General features: G+C 39.0%; 3 protein-coding genes across 4 annotated transcripts in view; 2 read left to right on the top strand and 1 right to left on the bottom strand.

The window, feature by feature from the left end:
• Positions 1–1,730, bottom strand: part of rai14 (retinoic acid induced 14) — a 33,241-nt gene extending 31,511 nt beyond the window's left edge. For both annotated transcript variants that reach the window (XM_047570231.1, XM_047570232.1), the window contains exon 1: positions 1,381–1,730. The gene's annotated coding sequence lies outside the window, so the exon portion shown is untranslated. The remainder of the gene's footprint in view (positions 1–1,380) is intronic.
• Positions 1,731–5,332: 3,602 nt separating this feature from the next.
• On the top strand, positions 5,333–16,894 carry scarb2c (scavenger receptor class B, member 2c). Its single transcript, XM_047570366.1, has 12 exons — positions 5,333–5,530; positions 6,173–6,330; positions 8,061–8,205; positions 8,811–9,002; positions 9,098–9,189; positions 9,842–9,961; positions 10,375–10,553; positions 10,710–10,828; positions 13,136–13,209; positions 13,927–13,978; positions 14,588–14,740; positions 15,193–16,894. The coding sequence occupies exons 1-12, from the start codon at positions 5,408–5,410 to the stop codon at positions 15,229–15,231; spliced, it is 1,446 nt and encodes a 481-aa protein (XP_047426322.1). The 5' UTR covers positions 5,333–5,407; the 3' UTR covers positions 15,232–16,894.
• Positions 16,895–18,782: 1,888 nt separating this feature from the next.
• Positions 18,783–20,058, top strand: LOC124996729 (liver-expressed antimicrobial peptide 2). The gene is made up of 3 exons (XM_047570010.1): positions 18,783–19,247; positions 19,354–19,493; positions 19,767–20,058. Exons 1-3 carry the CDS (start codon positions 19,182–19,184, stop codon positions 19,798–19,800), a joined length of 240 nt encoding a protein of 79 aa, XP_047425966.1. The 5' UTR covers positions 18,783–19,181; the 3' UTR covers positions 19,801–20,058.
• The last annotated feature ends 470 nt before the right edge of the window (positions 20,059–20,528 follow it).

The following is a 20,528-nucleotide window of genomic DNA, read 5'->3' as shown; positions in this document are numbered from 1 at the left end:
CATTTCAAATGTGATTTAGTGTTTCTCAACACCGAACCGCTTAACTTAAGGAGTGTTTCGTTACGTTATATCCACACGAGTTCCAGTGAATATGACTCGTAATCGTGGACTCCAGAGATTTACGGTGGCAACAGTCTGCTGCCTGAGTAAGTCATCATAGTCCTAACTACTCCTCCTAAGAATATGGTGTTTATTAAAGCCTCATTAACAGACTTCTAGTACAATAGTAACCATTCAATACCTGAACTGCATTCCACTTCAATCTTGAATTAATGAGTGTTTGGGGGAAATGGACGTATTTACTGCGTGCAGTTCTAGTTCAAACCTGTTGTTAAAACCGGTATCTGGCTCTTTATTATTTCCTACAAAGATGCTATAAATCACCACAGAACCCTCAGGGATGTCTGGAGACTGTATTTTTGAACCCTTTCCGCCCCGAGCAACTTCCAGTCTCTCATACCTGAAATGACCTTGTCGATGATTTAACTGTAAAATACACTTTGGAGCATTCCAGCCAAAGTTAGGCTTCTTACTTATTTCATTATTAGAGACCGGGGCCTCTGTGTGTCTACTTGTATTTTAACTGAGGGCACCACGTAAGCAGTTTGAGACTCTGTGTAATGATCACTTGCAATCTGGTCTGAAAGAATAACATTTTAAAATGCACGCTTCCGTAAAGATCTTGCAGACAAAAGAAGGAAGAGTTGGAAATAGTCAACTGGACTTGTTTGAGTTCTTGCTGAACAAACTTCATTTGAACTGTCTAACTTTAGTTGGCTTACATTTTTTTTCTTTGAGAATATTCACAGACTTAAATAGAGTTAATCAGATCTTGAGTTTTAAGTGGGGAGATAGAGTTTGTGTGTGCACAACCAACAGCCATGTCCAGGCTCCTCTTGAATCATTCAGCACCTTTAGATTGATGTTAAAGTAGTGTGAACATGCTTTTATAGTTGTCAGAAACTCGTTTGCATAAAGAAATATCATGAAAATGTGTTGTCTACCCTCAAACTGATTCCATTGTCAAACTCTTACTGAATTACTCCGACGTGTAGTTCAGGCCTGCATGTATCAAGTAGAAACCTTCTGCACATTTGCATATTGCTCCTCCGGACAGTTTTGCATGAAGCCAGTGAATATGTGAACAAACCCCGGGTGAAGCTGCAGCTCCGGTGTAGGCGACGTGCATCATTGTACAACAAACATAATAAGATTGATACGCTCTGTAGCTGCGCCGCTGGGAGCTGTGCCTGTTTAATTCACCACCGAGGCTCAAAACCAGTTAGTTGTGTAGACTCCCACTTAAAAAATTAAACAACAACTCCGAGCATAAGTTCAACCGAAACAACCTTATGTGAAATGAGTGGACCGACAACTTACCCGGCTCTGTTTTGGAAGTCGCAGGAGGACTTAAAAAAGAACCGCTCTTCTTCTTCTTCTTCTTCTTCTTGAGCCAAAAACCAGACGAGCTACTGAACAAGTGAGGAAAGAGCGAAGCGAAGTCGACCGGGGGGATGCGTAAAGAGGGAGAAAGCAGCGCGGCGCTACACGGCGGCTCTCCGGGCCCCGCATACATTAAAAGTTGGTCCGTCCGTGGACTCCTGCTCCTCTCTCTCTCTCTCTCTCTCTCTCTCTCTCTCTCTCTCTCTCTCTCTCTCTCTCTCTCTCTCTCTCTCTCTGTATCTCTGTGTGTGTGTGTGTGTGTGTGTGTGTGTGTGGACCCTCCGCTCGCTCAGCCGCTGCTGCCCGGTTCAGGAAAGTGACGTCACTCTGCCGGAGCTCTCGTGACCGCGGTGAGCGAGCCCCATTCATGTTCAGGTTAAAGGGATAGTCCCCCACAAAACAAACAAAAAAAGGATGTGGTCAAGTAAAACATATTTGAATATAACCCCTCCAGACAAGTCTACTCTTAGTACAACAAAAGACACAACAGAAACCAGTCACTTTATCTCATGCTCAGTATCTTTACTGTGCAATACCTGTGGTACACCTCCAGTGTAAACTGTGCAGTGACCATTCATTGTTTGAACTAGCTAACCATGACAGGCCACTTTTTTTTGGATCCTATTTTATATTTACTGGTGTTGCAGGTTACAGTCCACCAGACCACTTCTCTCCCATGACTCCCTTATCAAAATTTAATTGTCAGTTCTCGGCTTAGCACGTGGTTAAGCCATAAATGTTTAAAACGTACTAACTTTCAGTTTTGGAACGTCTTAAACCGAGCCTACTCCCGGTAGAACACGTACACATACATACACAGCAGAACTCGAAGCGCTTTGCTGTCCAATAAATGTCAATATTTACAGTGCGATATCTGGGTAAATTGTGCGCTGATCATCGTTTGAGATGCCAACTACAACAGACGATTTTAACTTTTTGCAGTGGAGTATTATAACAAGGTTATTATAGTTAAGGAAAAACCTGTGTGAATTTTATATCTTATGCATCATAGGTACACTAATGAAAACGAAGTGAGCTGTTGATTCACCTGTGCTGTGCTCGGAGGCTGTGGTTTGTAGTAATACTAAATTGTATTGTGTTGTAGCAACACATATTGTTTTTGACAACCCCATTTTAGTCATTGGGCTTGGCTAAATAACAGAGACACCTTTGTCTTTAATATAAAATGCACAGGTAATGTCTTTTGTTTTAGTCAAATATGTCAAAGCAAAGCAACAAGTATGAGAAGTAAGACCACTATTATAAGTTTTTTATTATTTAACAATCAGTCTCAGTGAGATCACTGGGATGACGAAGAGGGCAAGCAAGCATTTGATGACATTGTTATAACCACAAACAATACGAACAGACAAAAAACTGTCACCACAAACACGTGAAGACAAAGTTCACATTCAAAATATTGTAAATATAGAGGACATAACATAACAATTATATAAATTTATAAGTAAAAAGCTAGCAGAAATCTTCTGCTTTCTCAATTCTTCAAAGTCCCCTGATTTAAACTCCCCTGTGTATTTTAATTAAATGAAATATAACAAAAATACAGTAAAATATCTAAAAGCTAATAATAAAAAACAAACAAATTAACAATTTTTTAATAACAAATCTTAAACCGAAATGATTAATCCAGCTCTGAAAACTAACTGATTCTAAACTTAAATGGAATTAAAATAAAAGATACAAACAGCTACAGCTCTAATGTTGAACTGATCTCCATCTTTTCAAGGATTTACAACATTCATTAACAGAGATATTCTGATTTATGTCCTTATTAATATCCAAATATTAATACCCACACACAGGAATCCTACATTACCCACAATGCAACTAAGACAAAGCTCCTCCAGATCAACAGGAACTATGATTGAAGTGTTTGTTTAAGGTGTGAAGCACTTCCCATCATGTGCTACCTGGTCTTTAGGAGCACATTCATTTTGTATCATGTCTCAAGTTGAGAAACTTTTCATGTTGATGTTGTGGGCCAGTGTTGCAACAGCTCTATAGTGAAACTTACCTGTGCAGGTAAGAACATGTCTGAGCTGTGAAGTTGTAATGCTGATGACATTTGGTAAGACGACATGTATCATAGGGTACCTCACTGTCTGTGAGTCATAACATAATGATCGATTCAAGACTTATGCTCAAATTTCCCAGACGTTATTATTCCGTTCATCCATTCATTTGTGTCATTATAAACAGTCTATTCTGAGCAGCGTCTTTTAAAAAAGGTAATTCTGAGAACTTCTGCCTACACAATCAATGAAAGCAAAATGAGACGTAGTGACACAGACGACTGCTCCTTCTGTAGGTTAGTCTGCTTGGCCAAGGCGTGGTCCCTTTTATGTGAAATCGTGACTCAACCAGTACTATAATCCCAGTTTATAGGCAACAAAGAATGTAGGCAGTAAATGTCAGGACAGCGACATCTCGTGGAGAAGCTGTTTACTACACAATTGCTCTGTAAAGAGAATGGTTTAATATTCAGTAGCAAGTAAAGAGTATCTTTACTTAAAAGTGTAATTTTAGACTGTTTACACAATAGAATGATGGTTATTTGCATGTAGAGTAAGTGACATGTTTTTAGTCCTTTTTTTACATTTCAAGCAAAAGTACCTTAAACCTTTAATTAATCAAAAATAAATAAATAAGTTAAAAAAAAAAGATATTTGGACAATAAATGATACAAACCAATCATATTGGACTTCAGTGCTGAAAATGACAAAGATTACTGTCCATGTCTAGCTTCTTCAGTTCTAAATAACTGCTCAGGGTAAAAACTGTCTGTGGACCCTGAATTACTCATTGTCCTTTTTTAAAAGTTCCTAACAGGAAGAAACCTGTAGCTTAAACCAGATGATTGTGGGGTTTGTTTGAGGCAGAAAACTATGTTGGGGACAATAGCTGATATATTGTAGTGAGTAGGCTGGCATAATGTATGTGATTAAGGTATCACAAGCAGGTTGGAGAGTTATGTATAGAGTACTTCATATTCTACTGCTGATTTACAAAGAAACCATCTAATGATAAAAAAAAAAAATGACCACAATACCTGTCTCTAAATTGATATAAAAAAAAAATAATAATAGTGTCAAAACAAAAGTATAGTTTGCTAACATTGAAACAGCTGGCTTGTATTAAACTGTTCATGAAGGTTTTCAGTTATCCATATCATGGTATTTTCAAAACAGAAGCTGATACAAGGGCCGCTAGCTTTGTAGTTTTTTTCTTGCTTCTTTTTCCTCACTTTGTTTTTTCTTTGTTTAACCTTTAACTATTAAAATCATTGCAAATGTTGTGATCTGAGGTAAAAGAGAATATTCAAAAAATAAAAATAAAAATGAGATTATAACTCTTGCTGTCTCTCTAAAACCTCACATCAATGGACACTTCCGAGGAAACAGTAACAAGTATTTATAGTAGTATTTCTTTCTTTACCAAATTCAATTTACTGCACATTCGCATTACTGCACTAGTTTTTTTTTAATCCTTAAATGTAGTGATTTTTTTTTAATCCTTAAATGTAGTGATAACAATTAATATCGATGATTAACAGACGATTAAAAGGGCCACAAAATGTCTTGAGTTTAAGGGAATTGCGTTACGTTTACGTAACAAAGAGTGTTCAGCTTCAAGATAAACACTCGCCCTGTATTTTAACATTAACGGACTAATAAAGTAACACCTACTTTTCTCCTACTTATCAAAGCAGTATCGTGTTTAAAAAAACTGTGCGACTAAAAGCTTGTATTAAGTGGTATTGTAAAAGTAGTGGAGAGAAATCGTCAGCTCCAGTAAGTCGTCGGTCCTGGAAAGCGGAAGCGATGAAGCGGTGAAGTATTTCGTTCCGGATGTGAGTCTTCGCTTCGTCGAGCAAGTTCCTGGATCATCAAAACAAAAACAGTGCCAGCCCTGCCCTGCTGTATCAGTCTGTTGCATTGTCATCATGCTACTGAAATCATGTTGCATTTACGGCACCGGAGCCTTTTCTATTCTCATGCTGATTCTCGGCATTTCCCTGGTTTTGTCCAGCGTGTTTCCACATCTTCTACAGTCGATGGTTGAAAAGGTAAGTATCTTATTTGGGCCATTTATAAGCTCTAACCTTACATAAGCTAACGTTGTGGCGGCGGCTAATCTTAGCTTACTTTACTTAATTGGGCAAGACAATTTTTTTTGTAGACATTAAGGTTCATTATGAAGATGTTGCTGAATTTATCTCATTCACAAAAGATTATAATGTATTTAGCGTGTCCTGTATTACCATCTATTGCTACGTGCATTTAGCCAGTTTTATGAAATGTCTGTATTTCCAGCTATTATTATTAATAATATTTATGTTATTGTGTTAGCATTCCATTTTAAATGTGTCTTGTAAATTGTTGATCAATTTATGCCATGCAATTTTAACTAAAAATTAAAATGCCTGAAACAATCTATAAGTCTTTAGCCTCCCAGTAATGTATTAAATGTGTTTTAACGTGGATCATATCAGTCAAAATTGTGTATCTTACAATATCCCACAACTGTATCCACAAGAAAGTTGTGCTTTGATATCCCCAGCTTACTCTAATCTTAAGTAAATGTGATTTTACCTCTTGCAGCAGGCATATGCAGCACCGCCATCCCGTCACGTGATCTGAGGCGGCTTATCATCAACTATTTGTCTGCAGTCACACATTGTTAACCCACTGCCCTTTGTCCCTCGTAGGAAGTCGTTTTAAAAAACGGCACGGACACATTTGCGGCCTGGGAAAATCCACCGGCACACATCTACATGCAGTTTTACTTCTTCAATCTCACAAATCCCGCGGAGGTGTTGCTGGGTGACAGGCCGGCTGTGGTCGAGATTGGTCCGTATACATACAGGTGAAACAGGAATAGGTTTGGTTTCTTAGTTCGTTAATTTAATGAATGTACAAATCACATAAAAAATAGGAACCAAATGTGTCATCTGTCAATGTTGAAAAGTCACAAGGAGCTAATTGTCATGTTTGCCTGAACACAAAGAAAGGAATTAAGGAAATTAATTAGCTTTTTCACTGAGTCAGTCCTACACCCTTGTGTGGTGTGCGAGAAATGTATGTGGTAATGGAGGCAGAGCCTTGTGTCTTCACCAGGCATGGATGGAGGTAACTGGAGGATTCAGTCCTAAAAGCCCTGACTGACAATAGACTAGTTTGTGGAGTATTCAGGAGTTACATTATAACAATACCACGTTTAGCTTTATAAAAGCTGAGTCACCACCACTCATATTGTATTTCTTCCTTTTTTAAATTAAAACCTCAGTTTTTTAAACCACATGTTTCTCCCACAACCTTCTTTTCTTAAAGTTAAGAAATAAACCAGTGGCTATAACCCATCTGAACATTTCTCATCTTGTTTTTGTTGCCAACCAGTGCAAGTTTCTGATGGGTTATACCCACAGAGTTTCCTTTTTTTAAAACCTCAACTTCTACTCGGATGAGTGGCAAAATGGATATCGTTGGATATACCATGACCCGGATGACTAAGAACCTTCACAGACTTAAGAAATGAACATATAAGGGCATCCTCGTGACGAGCACTGATGTAAGAATTGCATAACCCAGTTATTTAGACATCATTTTCTTTCTGCCAAAAAAAGCATTTTTTTTGTGTCCATTCAGCATTACTGTGCCTTGAACAACCTTGTGATCTACTTACTCACCCTCTCCATGCTAAAGTTCATTTATCCTGTGAATTCAGCTTTGGTATTCGCCTTACCACACAACTGATGGGCTTCTTATCTGTTGACACTGACTGAAAGAATTTTAAGAAGCTGCAGTCACGTAAAACTTCCACTCACCTTTTCTGCATTGGTCGAATGTCCATTCCTTGTGTTTCTTGACACAATCGAATCTCGTCTGCTCGTTGTTTTTCCTTGATAGTGGTTTGTTAGCAGCTATTTGACCATAAAGACCTGATTCTCCTCCATTCTGAGAGGCTGTTAACTTGTGATTTCTGAGGCTGGTGACTCAGGTGAACTTATCCTCAGCAGTAGAGGTGACTCTTGGTCTTCCTCGCCCGGGGCTGATGGTTTTTGGGAATGTCGTACACACATTCAAAGTTTTTGCAGTTTTGTCGACTGACTGACCTTCAGTCCTTAAAGTAATGCTGATTGGTTGTTGCATGATATGGTTTTCAAATTCTTCTGTCAGCTGTGTACAAACCTGACTTCTGCACAACACAAATGATGGTCCTAACCCCATTAAGACAGAAAGACATTGCACAAATGAGTGAAAACCATTTCAGGTGACTACACTATGAGGCTCACTCAGAGAAGGCCAAGGGTTTGCAGCGCTGTCAACAAAGTAAAGAGTAGCTACTTTGAGGAATATAAAATATAAAACATATTTAGAGTTATTTAACATTTTTTTGCTACATAATTCCACAGATCTTGTTTCATATGATTGATGTCTTCAGTATGCATCTACAATGTAGAAAGTAGTAAAAAATAAAGAAAAAATGCTGAATGAGAAGGTGTGTCCAAACGTTTCACTGGTAGTGTGCATATGGCTGCAATCTTGTGACGTGTCAAAAATATCACTTTAAATTGACTGATGTATTTTTCTACTCAGAGAGTACCGGCCTATGGAGCAGGTTGACTTCCAGGATAATGGCACTAAAGTAGCAGCTGTCAACACTAAAACCTACATTTTCGTGCGTAACATGTCCCGAGGTCCTGAGAGTGACCTCATCAGGACGGTCAACATCCCTGCCGTGGTGAGTACTTTTCACGTATGCATTCACTAATCATTTCATTATTCCTCAGACAGCAACTGGTGCTATGTTATACCACGATACTCAAAATGATTGATTATCACAGTGAAACAACTTGTATATCAACATAACCTAAAGCTACCTTAAAAAGCCAGACTGTGGTTTGCAGCTACGCGTGGGAACCAAGATCTCATTTTTTAAAGAATTGTCCTGTGTAGTAAAACAAAGCTGACCGCCATAAAACAAAAACCACCAATATGTCTGGAGAAAAATAGGGGAAGTCCTGTAAAAACCATTCCAACCTTGAAGCATGGGGGAGGCAGTATCATGTTGTGGGGGATGGAGATTTACTGCAGGAGGAGACTGGTACATTTCAGAAGACAGATAAAATCATGAGGAAGGAAGATGATGTGAATATATTTACAGTGGTCCCAGATGTATAATACCAACGTTGTGGCAAATGTTCTGACCCAAACAATTTAAATCTACAGGAATGTTTGCTGGGATCGAATGCCAGGAATTGGAGAGTTTAAATGTATTGGATTAAGGTTTATGTAAACTTGATGAGATTTTCATGTATTATTTCCTCTCCTTCTTTCTCTTGTCAGACGATAATGGAGAAATTTAAGGACAGCCTATATCTTTCCAATATTATCTCCTCCCTCATGAAATATCTTGATGAAAACCTCTTCACCACCCGCACAGTGGGAGAGCTTCTGTGGGGATATGAAGATCGCCTCCTTGCAGACTTCAAAAAGTTCCAGCACGACCTGGATGATGTTTTCGGACTCTTCTATAAGGTCTCATTTAACTAAATATTGTGTAGACTATTAATATACTTTGTATATGTGGTTTCTTGTATTCCTGCATTGATGCTATTCCTTATTTCTTACAGAGCAATGCTTCAAACGATGGGGAGTATGTGTTCTTCACCGGTCAACAGAACTACAAGGACTTCGCTAGAGTGGACACATGGAACGGTGGAAGGTAGCTTTTCCAAATCATTGCAGTGATCAGTCTCTTTGTAAAATCTACTGAGAATCATTGATCACATGCACTTTAGGTTTGGGCACGACAAGTGATTATATCAGTGCCACAATGATCAAGGCTAGTTGCATGTGTTTGTTAACATTTAGGAGAGATAAGTGTGAGTTTCCTGCAGATATTTCTTGGCATTGTTGTATCACAGTTGAAAGGACACTGTTCATGACCGTATCTATTCAAGGATGAAAGTATTTAGTTTCCTTATCTGAGGCAACAGTCATAAAAGAATAGACACTCAGTGGCCCAATTCTTTCCACGTTATCCACGTCTTTCGGTCACCTGCGCCTCTCTTTTACACCCAGTTCATTCAGATTCTGTTGTCTCATCCAGCGCCGTGCTGTAAGAAATAGTTTTGAGAGGCTCGCTGAGCAGCTACTGCGAGTCTGTTTATATACTTTTAAAAGAACATTTGGTTACATGGTTACATGTCTTTTAGCCTGTAAAGGAAAAAAATGAGGAAGCGGTTTGATGCTAGTCAGTAAATGAAACTCCCACATCTTTTTTTTTGTTTGTTTTTCAAAAACAAAAAAACAACATACATGGCACGCGATGTATACAAAAGCATTAATTTGAAGTTTTCCACGTATGCATGTAGTTCCTTGAGCTGGTGGACATCTGACGAGTGCAACATGATCAATGGGACCAACGGCGCCTTTTTCCACCCAGTCATCACCAAGAGTGAGACTCTCTACATGTTCTCCTCTGACCTTTGCAGGTGAGTGAAGCGAGGGAGTGTTTCTATTGTGTTTTTAATTATAGGGTTAGGGTTGATTGGGTATTGGCTCATCAAAGTTTTAAACTTAGCCTGAAAAGTTTGCCTTAAGGCTTGGACCTCCTCAACATTATTCAGGTCTGGATACTGGATTAAGGCTTCCACTTTAGCCTGACTCGCTGCATTGCTGGTCAGTGTTAGCCCCTTAAATTAGGCCACTGTTAATTGTTTAGAACACCGACTGTTCAGTTACATTCGTATACAGGTCAACCAACTGCTGACGGGGGGTTTGAGAGTACAGTCAAGGTTTATGAGAGAGTCAACCTTTGAAACATTTTGTATTTTTCAGAAAATCATCTTACAGTAAATGCATTTCTCCCTACATAAGGTAACCGCCATGTGACTCTGTTTCAAAGGTCTCTGTACGCTCTGTATGACAAAGAGGTGACGGTGAAGGGGGTCCCCGGGTATCGATTCGTCCCCCCCTCCAAGGTGTTTGCCAATGTGTCTGTGAACCCGGACAACGCAGGCTTTTGCGTGCCTGCCGGTAATTGCCAGGGCTCCGGTGTGCTGAATGTCAGCCCATGTAAACAAGGTGGGAAATGCCTCGAGCGGTCGCATGAAACTAATTAAACTAATTAATCAGCGTTAGAGGTTCTCTGAGCTGGTGGAGCTGGTTTAACATGAGCGTGATCCGGTCCTGGCTCGGTCTGATCTAACCTCGTTCTCTTTGAATCTTCCGCGTGCTCAGGAGCTCCCATCATAATGTCTTCACCGCACTTCTACGAGGCAGATGAGAAGTTTGCTCAGGACGTGTTTGGCATGAAACCTGACAAGGAGCAGCACCAGACGACCATTGATATTCATCCGGTAGGTATTACAACTAGTTTTGAGTATTTGTTTCTTTATACCCTTTATATGTCCTTAAACACTATAAGGGACCTTTATTTACGTCAGCTACAGAAGGTTGAGCTCAGTTTGAAGAAGGCTAGAGACAGCCCTGTATTTTGATTATTACCTCACTTTAGTAAAGCCAAAGCCACAGTAAAAGCCCTTTAGTGATTGAGTGGACAGACGTACATACACCCACAGCAACTTAAATGACACAGTAATACTTTAAATAAGTAACCCAGAACAACAAAGTGTTGGAAATAGCATCTTTACATTTATAAAATAAGATAGTAGACGTGCACATCATGCTTTTAAAGCGGGCACAGAGAGTTTATCCATCTTTGCGGAGGTGGTTCTTGGCATGAACAAAGTGGGCCGCTGCCCAGGGTGGCATTCTTTAGGGGGCAGCACGAGAAAAAAGAACAAAACAACTGTGCGCGCCCCAGCCAGGGCCCACCCCTGGCGTTATGTCTGTCATCACTCAAAACATTGACCGAGGGGGCAGGAAAAAGAGAATAACAATAACAGAAAAGCATACGTTTTATGTAGGTGTTTCTGGCGACGTGTCTTCGTCTGGTGGACTTAGTAGTAATGTGTGGCTTAATGGTCTCAGTGCATCAGAGGGTGAAACTGAAAGCACGTAGTAATAATGCGAGGGGTCATAAGCAAACGTTTTCTGCAGTGCAGTCAGTGGCTTTGAAAAGCTGTGGTATTAAACTACCACTAGATGGCGAACTCTCTCAGCTCAGCACATTCAAATAAATAGCAACACCAGGTGCTTCACACAAAAAACAAACCCTCCCAATTCCCACACATACGCACAAGCACCCGTATACACACATACGCTCACGCAAACACCTGCACACACACACACACACACACACACACACACACTGAGCAAAATCTCAGCTCTCCAATGAGTGTAATTTTTTCGAAAAACTACACACACACACACACACACACACACACACACACACACACACACACACACACACACACACACACACAGGAGCTCAGGGAGAGAAAGAGCACCACTAGGAGTCCATGCCACAACCATAGGCATAGGTCAGAGCTTCTGTTGGAAGCAGTGGTTAAAGATTAAAGCAGCGGTACATGGTACGGAGCTGTCACAAAAGATAAGACCTGACAGCTCTTATCTCCACTAATACTGTAGCCCCTTGGTTCTGATTGGAGTAAATCTTGATAAGGGGGCACGAACTAAAGAAAAAACATTTCTAGGTACACATGTGTAGTGTGTTTTTGTGAGACCCCAAAGCAAAACCAAAGACAATGGATTGCAAATGGTTTTGTAACAGTCCACCTGTCAATATTAAGGATTGTTAAAAAAATAGGAGTTAAACAAATTGCTTGTAATCCAACACATTTATTACATTTATGTATTTGAATTACTGCAAGAAAGAAGAAGTTAGTTCATTTTGACTAAAGGTGTCTCTGGGCCGTTGTGTTTTTAAAGTCCGTACTTATATAATTCCTCTAGCGAACTGAAGCCGAGCTCTCAGGTGAGCAAAGTGAAAAATGTGCAGTGCTGCATAATGTCAAAGATAAAAACCCAGCGTGAAGCTGTGATACGCTGAGGCACGTACGCTCCGGCGCCCAGATCTCAGGCGGTGGCTTCATTAGTTCAATAGGAGCTTTTCAACCAGTAAACAAGCTACTGTTTTCTCCGTTTCTCCTCCTTCCCACGCTGCATTTGCCGTCGTGCCACTGCATGACCTTATTGAGGCTGATCAAAGTCCCTTGTCTTCCACTGCAACTCTCGGGTCGTGATGCCCTGTACGAGCCCAGCATAACCACCTTCACTGCAGCTTCAGAGACATTTTTATCTGCAACAAAGGTGCAACTCCTTCCTGTTACAGCCAGTCCTGTGCAGGGGATTACAGTAAAAATGCTGCTAATTCCTTGGCGAAAAGAAATAGGGCTATTGAGATAATTCAGATAGAGGCTGCAGGAGCGTTCTTGTCCCTGTCCAGCTGTACATTTGAATACATTTTGGACCTCTTAAATGCTTCCGTAGGAAGTGTTTTCCCACTAATCTAAAAGTGTATTCTTCGGTTCTGAATCTGAATTGAATCTGGACTGAATCCTCTAACTTTATCAGGACCTGGGTGATTGAGAATCACTCCAAAGATCTTGAAAATAATAAGAGATTTCTGGAGACCAGGTGCTACTGATGCTGACGCTTTAATAATCAGACTCAGACGTTCCTGAATCAGGAGTAGCAGGTGTGCGCTTCTTTTAAACCACGTGTTTCATTGTGTTTTGCAGCTAACGGGAATCGTCCTGCAAGCAGCGAAGCGTCTCCAGATTAACGTCTATTTGGAGCAGATGCCCAGGTTCAGGTAATCTGCTCATTTTAACTTCTTTGTGTTTCGTAAACCTCACTCTCCCTGTATTGGGTTCAGCTTCAGCTTTAATAGCTGTGTCACCAGCCGTGTCTGCGAGGGCTTGCCAGTAAGATAACTGGTACTGCAGATATGCCACCATCATCTTTATGAGTGGACTTTTGATCAGTCTAGCTCACTTGTTATGCATCGACCCAACATCTGAATGAGCACACCTAGTAACAGATTCAGTTTAAAATACAACAACAATTATAGTTGTTGTTGTTGTTGTTGTGGGGTCCCTCTGCCTTCAGCCTGGTGTTGACTGTTATTTGAATGCTTTCGTGAACACCTGCACTCATTCTGTCAGCAGTAAAATGATAAATGATCACATCTGGTTCAATAAACATACAGAACGATGTCAGAAACACCATCGTGTTTGACAGATGAGATAATGTGATTTGGGTTGTGAGCTGCAACCAGGCCGTTCAGTTTCTGACTCCCGCCATTGAATTAGATCTTGTTTAAGTGGAAACTTTTAACCATTTACGCATTGGCTCATTTGTGCAAGAATAAACTGTTAAAGGCACAGTTCACAATGCAATATTTTATTTCAATTTCTATGAGGTAATGAAGGTGTCCACTTGCATCAGAGATGTGTGTTTAGAAGGTTATGACTGAAAACATTGAGTTTTATTTATATGTTATATTCATTTATTTTTTTTGTTCCTTCAGCCAAACAGGAAACGTGAGGACGGTGGTCCTCCCTGTGGTTTATCTCAACGAGGTACAAACACACATACACCTTATTCGTCTCTTATTCTTATGCAGATCACAAATCCCCATCAACGTAATATATATATAATATCAATACAATATAAATCCAAGCCAGAAAGGCAGCGACTTTTATTGATCTCACACTTGTTACGTCTGTCTATCATGAACATACCACTGCTGGATTCAGTCCTTTGAAAATGAGGCCAGTTGGCGTTAAACCTTAAAACAAATGTCTGTGTTTGTGTTATAGTGAGACAATGCAGTTGGATGGTTCAGACTGTGATATATTTATGAAGCGGTAGCCTGTGTGTGAAGTTTGCTTCGCACGCTGCTTGGAGATGAATGCAAATGATCCTTTTGCACCTTTTGTAATTCTAGTGTTCAAGGTTCAAAGCCAATCTGAACTTTATATGACGTAACTCCACAGGAGAGATCTGAGGTTTCACTTAGATTTTTGTAATTTCCCGCCCAAAAAAACTTTGGAAATTCAACATGAATGTATATTCAAAGTAAAATATTTCAGTGGCAAATTCAAAAATTCGAAAAGCTTTCATGCCATTCCAGCTGGCGTGTGTTCCTTGTTAATGGATTTCTTACGTTTGATTCTTCGTCCCGTCAGAGCGCCCTCATTGACGACGCCTCAGCCAAGAAGCTGCAGATGATCGTCATGGAGAAGGATGTCGTGGAGAACATCCCGTTCATGCTGATTGGTCTGGGCATTATTCTGGGAGTAGTCTTCATGCTGTTGATGTGTCGACAGAGAGTCCCTGAGGTGAGGGTTGTGATGTCATTAGTCTGTGAACTGTTCAAACATGTATAAAACGTCTCGCACTTCATGACTCTCCATTTCCTATAGATTTATAGTTTTATAGCCAAACCGAGTCAGGCACACATTGTATTTCACCGACAACCAATCAGAGGAACAAATTGTGTTGTTTATGTTTTTTGACAGATGTTAACTATTCGTCCTTATTTTTCTGTCAATATCTAACAATTGGTGTAACAGCAAAATCTCAGCTCTCCAATGAGTGTAATTTTTTCGAAAAACTAAATTCATGCTTCAGTGTTGCAATTGCAAAATCTCCACGTATTGAAATTAGATTTGAGAATGTTTCACATTTCTGTTTGATTGAACAACAATAGAAGCTATTTCATAGTTAGCACAAAACCATGTGTTAAATATGTTTTGCCCAGCATTAAATACGTTAAACGTTTGTGTTTCAGAGCACCTCCGCTGAACGGCAGCCGCTCCTCTCGTCATAGCACACAGGCCGTGAAAGGAGGAAGACTGCTGAGTTTGAAGTGTAACATCAAAGGCTAGATGGTGTCCATTGTGTCTTTTCGATTAATAATGTGTTACCGTTTTTCCTTTATTTCAGACACTGATTTCTTTGATAATAGGAAGATGTTGCTCTCTTCTGAGGAAGGTGTAAGTTTCCGCCGGAACATGTCGAGGTACGAGTAACATCTTCCTATTAGGTAGAAATCAGTGTCTGAAAAAAGGAAAAAAAGGGTAATATATAATTTCAAAGGCTCAATGAATCTAAAATTTCCACCATTAATCCCCAAGTAACAGCTTCCACTGATCACCAGCATCAACCTTTTAATCGTTTTTTTTTTTTTTAAATGTTAATGGTTTTTGGAAACAAGGTAAAGAGGATGGTGCGCTGCCTCTGTATCGTTTACTGGGTTTGAGGTTTAATGGTTTGGTTTTATATTTCTAAGAAAAACCGAGGTTTGGATTGAGATAACCTGAACTGCTGAATACTTGCCAAATCAAATTTGTCGTGGAGAGCCTGCTTAGTCCGAGCAAATCAAACCTCCAGCAATATAAGCGGGAAAACACTATGCTCTTATTTGACCGTAGCCATATTTTATATGTGTGTAAGTGCAGGGTTTCTGCAACAACGGAAGGATAAACGTCACTTTAACGAGTTTGCTTTAAGAAGAACAAACTCAAGCAAAGTGACATAAGTTGAGCTGTGCAAAGTGACAACTGACAGAATGTTTCTAATCTTTTAATGTGAATAATGATATGTGTGTAGCCTTGAAAGGTTTTTAACATAAAGTGATGTTGAGAATATCTCAATTGAAGGTTTTCGTTTGGACTTTTGCCTCATGGATCATGAAGTTTAATGCAGTTTAATCAGCTTCATTTTAAAACAATGTTCGTGTAGCCAAGCCCGACACGCCTACAGTATGGGTGCATGTGTGTGATGTGGACTAGGAGCCAAGCAGTATTTCTCAGTAGGTATCAGGATAAAGGGACAGCTTTTGCCAGTTTGTCTAGATGGTTTGAAACCCACCAAGATATTTTCTTTCCCTTAATTCCAGTTCTTGTCACAGAATCTACTTATAGTTTTAAAAAATCAGTTCATAAGCAACTTTACATCAGTGACACTACTAATAAGTATTAAGAAAAAAAAACATTTTTAACCCATTTTAACCCATTTGTCTAATTTTTATGATTGTATTTTGCACTTTTAAGCAGCATTTTATGAATTTATTGAAGGCTAAAGCCATAGTTATCTACTGGCCTATGACTGTCTAAACGTCCTCTTAAATCTATCTTCTGTCCATCGCTGCTAACAATGGCTTTACAATGTTGCGATTTCTGTAACCACTATCCGCTGACAAGATGTCCCCTCTGTGTGTTTTGTAATGTAAGTGATCTCGTTTACACCACTACTCTATAGTCAGATCAGAACTCTACATGTAATCTCTGTTTACATAATCTCTATAGGTCATGTCGGTAACCATTTGCACAGTGTCTCATCTGCTTTAACGTGAATAATTTTGCTTTCGTACTCTCTGAAGGCGTGTGTGCGGCTTGGTCATTACTTGACCAGGTGATGAATCATTACTAACAGGTGCTTTTCATATTGTCCAGAGGTCATCAATAAAACTGACTCACTTTGTGGCAAAATTCGGAGCATGTGACATCTATTTTTTTTTTCTTAAAAGAGGGCATGCCCGTGGCCACGCCCCCCTGAGTGGCAAAAACAGTGAAATGTAGCAGTAAATACAGTGAGACCAGGAAAAATGTGGATTATCAGATCAAATTAAGGACAACTGAACTCGACAATGATCTATACGAACTAGTATGAGTTTGGAAAAGTGGATTAGCCTCAGTTTCAGTTAGTTTAAGTTAGTTTTAGGTAATTTCAGTTATGCTAACGCTAACAGCTTTACTGAGAAGTAACGTTAGCCATACAATACTGTAGTATCTGACCGGACGTTAAAGGGATGATGAGGAGTGATCACAAATATTCCATTTATTATTTAATTGTGATTTATTGTTGGAACTGAAATATTTACTTCACCTCTTTTAAATTAATTTAACAATTTAGACACTATTAAAGCCCATGGTTCAAGCTAATGTGGCTAATCTCCATGCTCAACTGTCACTTTTTGTGGCTGTAACCATGGAGTCATGTGCATACCCTCTGTTTGCAGATGTTTAAACTTCTATTAATAGCAGTAATTAATAAGTAAAAGCGTAGTCGAAAAACCTGCTATATACTTTTTAAGGAAGATTACAATTTGCCGTCATGCATAATTAAAATATATCTTTCAAAAAAGAGAGCTCATCCCGCATTATTTTGACACCTTCGCTACCCACAGTGCGACTGTGTAGCATGTATCCTAGCATCAATGCTAGCAGTAGCTAACATAGCCTGCTAGCTTCAGGAGTGAACGAAGAACAAGTTGAGGTAAGTAGTAACTTCCTTCTAAATCCTCACCCACAAATTTTAATATTATATTATAAAAAATCATTATTATTTTATTATTTTTACACCTAAGTTGTACAGTTAAGTTCTTCCCATCAAGTTATCCTTTAATTAATGAAAGATTAGAGGTAGACATGTTTTGTTGAGTAGCTTAACTGGGAATGTGTGCTATTTCTTTAGCACTTTGAGATAGTTTTTTTTTTTTTAACCTGTTAACTGTTTTAAGTTGCTGCTGGTTTATTGTAGAATTAAAGCTGCATTTTAGACACCATATAGGATGTTGTGGTTGAAATACAACTGCTAAAAGATTGGCTCCATGTTAGAGACGGCCCGCGTTAGTTTTTTTGTTTTTAGCACATATGTATATAGTGTGCATGTTTAATATGTCAGTTGACTTCAGAATATTCTGCACTACCTTAGCATAAGCACAAGAAGCAGCAAGAAAGGTAAAACAGCCTGTAAAAGGGGTAATTTGATTGATGTAAGTAACGTTACCGGGTAAAAATACTGAAAAATACCACTTATGGTTTACATGTGTTGATATTACTGGATTTTCCTTTCCACTTTTAACAAAGCTAGGTTAGTTGTTTCCCTCTGCTTCCATGTTTATTCTAAGCTAAGCTAACTGCTACATATCCTCAAGTATTTCTTTAAAGTCCTCATGGCCAGGGCAGAGTTAAGGCCATCCCTTCTACAAAAGTCCTCTTGGCTCTGATTTGTCATCTCCAACAACCTGACATGTCGCCGTCTATCCATGTTTGCGCTGGGAGACGCCTGCAGTGTTATTGATGAAAGAGAAAATTCAAGAAGGTGTTTCATTAGGACACACCCCCAGGTGCAGGTGACGCAACTGCATTTCTTAAAATGATTTTCTGGTAAAAATCTACAACGGCATGAAGAATTAATTTAATTTATTTTATTTTATTACTTTTTTTCATTTAAGTGGAAGACATAAAAATACTCAATCATTTTTGTTGTATTTTATTGGTACTTATTGGGATATGTTGTATATTCTTTATGTATAAATACCATTTTGTATTTTTTTTGGCAAGAATTACACGATCATCTTATTAAATGTGGTTTAGTCTACAGTATATGTTGCCGTGTTAACACTGTATTCACATTGATTTTGTTCAATCCAAAAGACTACAAGGAGGAAGTAAATGATTGAATCATGGCACACTTAAACTTACAGTAAGATGCCTCCGACGTGGAGTTGTCCTCAGTTTCCAGGTGTGTACTTTGGATCTCCGGAGATAAACTTTGACTTCTGGTGTCAATATAAAACTGATAAATAACACTGTGCAAGAGATTTTCAGCCCCATCTGCCAAACAGTTCAGCCTTAGTCATTAACAAATTAGTGGACTAGTCATAGGGTAACTCCTCCCAGTCCAATTAAAACCTTTAATACAAGTAGCAACCGGCGGCATCAGCAAACCTGTCGCCGAGCAGCGTTTCCCTCGAGCTTCATCTGTGAAAGGATGAAAACTCTAAAGGAAAAAATCATCGTCCTTTCGGTTGTCCTGTCCCTAATATGCTTCACCCAGGCAAGTGAAATGTGAATATTTATGTCCTGTATAGGAAAGTTTACTTTGTCTCTTGTGTGGTTTTGACATTCTGTGGTGTTAAAGGATCTCGTGTCTACTTTTACAGGTCAATTCAATGCCTTTACCCAAAGAGCTGAATGGTTTGGTGCAGCGGACCAAACGGTCACTGGTGTGGCGCTGGAACATTATGAAGCCTGTTGGAACCAGCTGCAGGGGTCACGCTGAATGTGGCACTAATTACTGCAGGTATAGTAGAGCTTTGCTAAGCATTTTTTTTTTTTTTTTTAATATTTTAGAAAATACTTTTTCTTTTTGGATACATTTCATTTGCTACTTCAAATGCAATTAATAAGTGTTTAAATGTGTTCTTATCGTTTCCAGTAATAAAACATTTAGTTGATAGGTTTTTCACGCTGCATGCTGTATTATCTCTGTGCTTTGTTGTGTCCACGTGTCTTTTGCCTGGTACGGACACAGTCAGAGTAATGACACGGCAATAAATCCTCCTTATCTCCACAGGAAATATGTTTGCTCCTTCTGGTACTCCACATAAAGAAGAGACACACAAACACAGCTCAGTCAGATCGACTGTCTGCAAATCAAACATCTACCTTATGGACCGAACCTACCTGTCTTTAAATCAACCCTGCCTGAAACACCCGCCTTGGCGTTGTGGCTCGAGCCGAAGACGTGCTCCGTTTCATTAGTGCCTTCCACTAATTTGACTCTGCAGCAAAAACAAAGCTGTAAAACCTGACCACATGACCAGACAGGCTGTGTAATCTGAATTCAATATAAATATTCATGCAAAGGTTGTGAGGCGCTCTGAGTTTATTGGTTATTATTTATTTATGTGTAAATATTGTAAGAAATGTAAATATTTAAATGTGCTATACATTTTTTAAATTTTTTTTTGTAAAACACAAATTAAATTATTCCTCACAGTTCTTGCTACTCTTTCAGTGAACTCGGAAAAAAAATGTTATTGTTGATTGTTAAAAATAAGAAATACTTTTAAACTTACTGTATTACCTTTTTTAAGTACAGGAAAAAAAAGTCTATGTGTTTTGGTGCCAACCAGAGAACAAACTTTATCTTATAGCATTTTATTTTTTCATTTTTGTATCTCTATTTTTCCAACAAAACCCAAAATAAAATAAAATTAAATAAAAATGATCAAATTCAAGTAAACGTACATCCATACTGCAAATCTGTGTGACAACTGGTCAAAGTTTTAACATAAAATTAGCGGAGTAGCGTTGGGAATTGTGGGGATATTAG

The sequence above is a fragment of the Mugil cephalus genome, chromosome 19 (assembly GCF_022458985.1).
Source record: "Mugil cephalus isolate CIBA_MC_2020 chromosome 19, CIBA_Mcephalus_1.1, whole genome shotgun sequence".
Classification (NCBI taxonomy): Eukaryota; Metazoa; Chordata; class Actinopteri; order Mugiliformes; family Mugilidae; genus Mugil; species Mugil cephalus.
The sequence above is the reverse complement of the archived record's forward strand: the minus strand, read 5'-3'. Positions and strand labels throughout refer to the sequence as shown.

Bases quoted from the DNA above. Each gene is read 5' to 3' on its own strand.
- scarb2c (XM_047570366.1), top strand. From the start codon at position 5,408: ATGCTACTGAAATCATGTTGCATTTACGGCACCGGAGCCTTTTCTATT. The intron at 9,190-9,841 runs GTAGCTTTTCCA...GTATGCATGTAG, and splicing joins GACACATGGAACGGTGGAAG to TTCCTTGAGCTGGTGGACAT. The intron at 9,962-10,374 runs GTGAGTGAAGCG...TCTGTTTCAAAG, and splicing joins TTCTCCTCTGACCTTTGCAG to GTCTCTGTACGCTCTGTATG.
- LOC124996729 (XM_047570010.1), top strand. From the start codon at position 19,182: ATGAAAACTCTAAAGGAAAAAATCATCGTCCTTTCGGTTGTCCTGTCC. The intron at 19,248-19,353 runs GCAAGTGAAATG...CTACTTTTACAG, and splicing joins CCCTAATATGCTTCACCCAG to GTCAATTCAATGCCTTTACC. The intron at 19,494-19,766 runs GTATAGTAGAGC...TTATCTCCACAG, and splicing joins TGTGGCACTAATTACTGCAG to GAAATATGTTTGCTCCTTCT.